General features: G+C 37.9%; 1 protein-coding gene across 2 annotated transcripts; it reads left to right on the forward strand.

Moving 5' to 3' along the window:
- The first annotated feature begins 39 nt into the window (after positions 1-39).
- Positions 40-2,335, forward strand: LOC122546630 (E3 ubiquitin-protein ligase Hakai-like). Of its 2 annotated transcripts, none has more exons than XM_043685301.1 (3): positions 40-91; positions 2,040-2,140; positions 2,219-2,335. In XM_043685301.1, exons 1-3 carry the CDS (start codon positions 64-66, stop codon positions 2,318-2,320), a joined length of 231 nt encoding a protein of 76 aa, XP_043541236.1. In that variant the 5' UTR covers positions 40-63; the 3' UTR covers positions 2,321-2,335. The 2 variants fall into 2 exon arrangements, 1 of the variants encoding a protein (XP_043541236.1); XR_006310777.1 differs by lacking the exon at positions 40-91 and adding an exon at positions 100-593 and having other exon boundaries at positions 2,219-2,324.
- Positions 2,336-5,956: the final 3,621 nt, after the last annotated feature.

A 5,956-nucleotide genomic window follows, 5' to 3' on the forward strand; every position in this document is an offset into this window, starting at 1 on the left:
CCAGTACCACTCTAATCTAGAATCTGGTTTCCAGCATCTGCAGCCCTTGTTTTTACCTAGTTGATGAAGAATGTACTTGTAACAACATCAGGTGGGTAAAATAAATGTGGATACAGGCTGAATATAATAAAATCAGTAATTGGCAGAAGATTGGCACTAATTGATAAAGCCATGATCGGCAGAATGATATTTTCTGCACTGTAATAATTCTGACAGGATTGGTTTAAGGAAGAATGGGGCTGATTAGGGACCAATGAGAGAAATACCACATGGAGATAAGAAGCACAACTGAGGTAATTGCATCTATATTTGTCAAGGAAGATGATGTTGCCCAGTGCTGGCAAAATAGGCAGTAGTTCAAATGCATTTGAAAGTTTTGAATATAAATTTGTCAAGGATTCTTTTTAAAAATGAGTATGTAATACCTTACTTTCCTTGTGTTACACTGTTTGAACTGGTGGGCAGTTTGCATCTTGTGTTTTCTACCACCTCTGGATGACCTCTGACCTCTCTCCAGGACCTCCTCACAGCAATGAGATAAGGTTGGAGGCCATTCAGAAATGGAGAATCGATTATAAGACATAAGAACTCAGGTAGACCATTCAGCCAAATTTGTTCTACTATTCAGTGAGATTATATCTGTTTTGGATTGTCCTCAGCTGCAGTTTCTTGCCTTTCACCCGTAACCTTTGATTCCCTTACTGATTAAACATCTATCAATCTAAGCTTTGAATATACTTTGCAATCCAGAATTGACATCCCTCTGCAGTAAAGAATTTCATAACTTTGGTACCCTCAGAAGAACTTCCTTTTCTTCCCAGTCCGAAATGTGCGACCCCTTATTCTGAGATTATGCCCTCTGGTTTGATATTGTCCTACAACAAGAAATAACCTTTTAAGCATTTACCCTGTCAATTCCCCCAGGAATGTTTCAATAAAGTTTCTTCTCTTGCTCCTAAATTCCAATAAGCATAGGCCCAACCTACTCAACCTATCTTCCTACGACTGTTCTCCATAAGAAGTCAAACTACTAAAATTATCTGGGTTGACTTCATGCTAGTATATGCTTCATGCATTCTTAGAAAAGCGGCCCAGTTTCACTATTCCAACTATGGTCTGACCAGTCCCTACTCTTCCGCTCCATATCCTTAAAAAAACGAGCAATATTTCATTTACTTTCCCTGTTATCTGCTGAAATTGGACACTAACTTCTTTTGACTAAGGATAAAGAACTCCCATATCCTTTCTTATTTTGCTTTCTGCAGTTTTTCTCCATTTAAGGAATATCCTGTTGTCCAATCTTGCTGCCAAAGTGCATTATATTCCATTTGTTGAGTTTTTGCCCACTCTGTTAACCTGTATATATCCCTCTGCAGGTATATGATTTTGTGTCATCCCAACCAGTTGCCTTCCCTATTTTTGAGTTATTGGCAACCTTGGTTATACACGATTCACTTTCCTCAACAAAATTATTGCTAGGTATTGTAAATAATTGTGGCAATAGCACTGTTTCCTGCTGCACTTGACTAGTTACAGATTGCCATCCTAAAGTGACCCCCTTACCTCAACTCTGTTTTCCATTAGTTAGCCAGTCCTCTGTCCATGTTAATGTACAACCCCAACACCAAGGGCTCTTAGAAAGTGTGTGCGCACAGTACATTATAAAAAATAATCTTAATGTGTGATGCATTATCAAATGCCTTTGAAAATTCAAATATGTTGCATCCACCGCTTCCCCTTTCACTTTATCTCCTTTATCTTTATCCCCTATTACCACCTCAAAGAATTCTGGTAAATTTATCAGGCATGATTTTCTCTTAGCGAAGCCATGCTGACAATATGTTCGTGTGTATTTTGAAATGCTCTGCTGTTTCAATTTATGTATTATAACTGACCTGCTTTCCTTTCATTCCTTATAGAATGATCTACTGCTGCTTCTATTTCTTACTTTCGTATTACTTAGTTAATCCAAAATTTGTTACTTTTTACGTATGGGAGTCATGTTCTATTGTGAAATGTTTGCTTTTGATATCATGTAGAAGGATTTGACTATAACGATGATGGGAGCTATGAATGCAAATCTGGAGAGGTGTTTGGAAGCCAGCATCGATTTCCTCTGCAGTTTTTCTGGGATTTTAAGGTAACTTTCTTAAAAAAAACTGTACATGTTGATTTTGAAATATTTTCATAAATCATGATGTTTAAACATGCTTTACAGATAAATTTGCTTGGAGAGAAAGATGACACTCCCATTCATTTCTGTGATAAATGTGGATTGCCAATTAAGATATATGGACGCATGGTGAGTGACATCCTCTGAATATTGTAGTAGATGTTTAGTTAAAAGAAATATGTTTTTTTTTTCTTTTTTCTTTCATATGTTGCATTTAACTAGTTAGTTGGGAGCAGTTCATTGAGATTACAATTGTCTTGAAAAGTGTGAACTCTGATTCTTTAATTTTATCTGGCAAGTTTAGAGAGCTATTAGTTTTCCTGCAGATAACCTTGTTTGTAAGCTAACATTTAATCTAATTTAACTATGAATTAATCTTCTGTCATAGGGTGAGTGTAGAGGAGATAATCTGCTCTCTTATTAGAAGGAGAGATGGTTGGTGATGAGTTTAACCTGACAGTCTCCATACCTTGGTCACGATTTAGAAAGTGCGGCTGTCACAATGACCTCAGCAATATAGAAATTGAATGTGCGCTGTTGATGTCACTGCATCACAAACCAACCATCCAGCAAACTGAACTACTGAATGCCCTGCCATTGTCCTCTCTACCAAAATGTCTCTATTAAAATCTATCTGTCATTTAACTGCCCATTCTTTTAGCCTATTGTCAATTTTAGTCAATTGCTATCATCCTCACTGCTAGACCTCCAATATAGGTAAGTGGTAAGTAAATGTCACCAGATTAGTATTCCAGAACCCCAGGTTAATATTCTAGCAATGTAGCTTCAAATTCCACCTAGACAAATGGTGAAATTTGAATACAATAAAATTATAGAATTAAAAATTAAACCACTAGTGATGATGCAATTGTCAATTGCTGAACAAATCCATTTGTTCACTAATGTCCTGTAGAGAAGGAAATTTACCATCCTTTGTCTGGGTGACTCAGTAATTATCTTTGGAACGACCAAACATATGCTCAGTTCAGAGGCAGTTAAACATAGGCAATAAATGCTGGCCCACTTCCCATGAAAACATTTTTCAAGAATTTGTGTTATCAGCAAATATGACATCTTACTCTCTAATCCAATATTCAGTATATCAGTTTAAAAACTTGTATTAAAGCTGAACTAGCTCTGACCATGAGACTGGAATTGCTTTAAGCACTGCAGCAAAGGCAGTGCAAGCTAAAGCTTTGGAAAATCTTGAGACCGCAGACAATAGGTGGAAGGGTAATGATCACCAAGCTGTCACTGGCGTCCAGTGAGCTGTAGGAACTAATTTACTCAATCCTTACTGTAGAAAAAGCATTTTGATCTGTGTGAGATGTCTCACCATAAGAAGTTGGGAAAATCAGTGGTAGCCAAAGTGACACTTCCTGCAGGAGCAAAACTGACCCTGGACATAATGACTGAAGGTGGCAGAACTCAAAGGAGTTGAACCTGATGGCATCTATAAACTGAAGGGGAAGCAAGTTAAAGTCAACATAGATTCTGATGAATCAGTCACAGAAAACATTGAAAATTAAAGCAAGAAGTCCTAGGTATATATAGTTTAATCTTTAATTTATGTAATGGACTTTAATTGGGAAGAAATATCACCTTTACATGTGCACCAAATCAAAACTAAGTGCTTGTAAAAAAAATCAAATCAATTGATTTAATTGATGTAATTGTTTTGATGAGCTAAAGGGCCTTTTTCTGAGCTGTAGACATCTGCCTATGAGCATTGGAAAACACAATCTGCAGTCCTCCAGTCTGAAAAGCCACCAATTTCTATAGCCTACCTTTTTTTGATCTTAAGCCGCTTTCTGTCCAAGCTGATACTGATTCTTCTCTTCCAATGAGCCTCAATGTTTTTAAACAGCCTTTTTTGAGATACTTTGTCAAATGGTCTCTTAAACCTGTGTCGACAAGTGTTGTTCAACAAATTTTGCTATTGCTGGTTCATTCTTTTCAAATTGGATGTGACAAATTGTTGCTTTCTAATTGGGTGAGAAACTTTAATCAGATGGACATTAAGACTCTTAAGCTGCAGTTCCAGCCCTGCCAGAACAGGAAAATCCTGCAAAAGAAGACAATTCCTAACATTAGTTTTGTTTTAAGAAGCAAAATCAAACAAGACAAGTAAAATACTGTAGATGCTGGGAATCTGATATAAAATTAAAAATTGCTGCCAAAGTTCAGGTTCAGCAGCAGCATCTATGCCAAGAAAAACAGAGTTAATGCTTCAAGTTGCTCAGCTTTCAAATTAACATTGAAATGGCATTGTCTCATGTACAGTTTTGGTATCCTTATTGACAGAAAGATATGGTTGCCATTGGGGAAATACAGCAAAGATTCATCAGGCAGACTCCTGCAGTTGGAGACGGGGAAGGGATAATGGGTGTCCGATGGAGGACAGACTAGGTGCACATTATGAAATAATATGAAATTTTATATGAAATCTCTGAAAGTTGCCACCCAGGTAAATAGTGCGGTGAAGAAGGTATATGGCGTACTGGCTTTTATTGGTAGAGGAATTGAGTTCCGGAGCCCTGAGGTCATGTTGCAGTTGTATAAGACTCTGGTGCAGCCGCATCTGGAGTATTGTGTGCAATTTTGGTCGCCACACTATAGGAAGGATGTGGAGGCACTGGAACGGGTGCAGAGGAGGTTTACCAGGATGTTGCCTGGTATGGTAGGAAGATCGTATGAGGAAAGGGGCCTTGGGGCCTCAAGGACATGGCAAGTCCTTAAAACTGATCTAGCTTCCTCAGAGCTAGTTCTCAGAGTGAACAGAACTTCTAACATGCCTGTTTATGTCTGTCAGCCAGGAGCTCCCTGATTAGACCAGATTAATAGCCCCAATCAGGAAACATATTCAATGAGGGGCCACCTGCCTGACCTCGTTATAATTACTGCAGCTTCTACTTATTAAAAGCATCTCTGGGTAGTGCAAGATAGTATTAAGATAGAAGATCAGCCAAGATTTCATTGAATGACAGGGTGAGCCCGAAGAGCTGAATAACCACTTGCTCCTTTTTCTTATGTTCTTAAGTCTAGCTCTATTCATGGAACATGGTAAAAAAGGTTTCCATTGAAGGAAGTTAAACCATGTTGAAATTTTCTTTTCTAGTTACTCCATTACAACTGGCTTCTGTGATGATGAGTCACTGTAGCTAGAAGTATTCTTTGGCAGAATTGTTGTAATGTGCAGTGCAAAATTGTTCATCTCTATTCTTGTCCATCAATACCAATGCATCTCTCATAAATTGTTACAGGATTCTTCCATCGTGTGTGGTAATTTTAACCATTTGATGAATGTGGTGAGCTGATTGACTCCTGATCAGTCCATGTATACTGCTACCAGTGTTGGGATAAAAGGGGGTTAGTCCTGGACTTCACTTGAACCATGCTGCAAAGTGGCGAATTGAAAAGCTGTTTAGGGGAAAACTCAGGAGAGGGGATACACAGGTCAAAAGATATGGAGACTCTGCAGTTCATATCTCGAATGAGGCTCCAAGAGATAGAGCATTCAATCATTAGAAAACAGAAGCAAAGAGGGTAAAAGACGGGAAAGAAATAGTAAAAAGGCAAAATTAATAGCACTTAACTGTGCGTAGTGTTCAAGACAAAATAAATGAATTAATGCCACAAATAGAAGTTAATGATTATGACCTTCTAGTTATTACAGTAGAATTGAGATACAATAATAGTGAAAGTTTGCTAGAACTGTACAAGACACTAGTCAAAGTACACCTGCATTTCTGTGAAGGTCTAAGGAAGGTTAAACTGGCATTG

This window comes from Chiloscyllium plagiosum, unplaced genomic scaffold (genome assembly GCF_004010195.1).
Source record: "Chiloscyllium plagiosum isolate BGI_BamShark_2017 unplaced genomic scaffold, ASM401019v2 scaf_12682, whole genome shotgun sequence".
Classification (NCBI taxonomy): Eukaryota; Metazoa; Chordata; class Chondrichthyes; order Orectolobiformes; family Hemiscylliidae; genus Chiloscyllium; species Chiloscyllium plagiosum.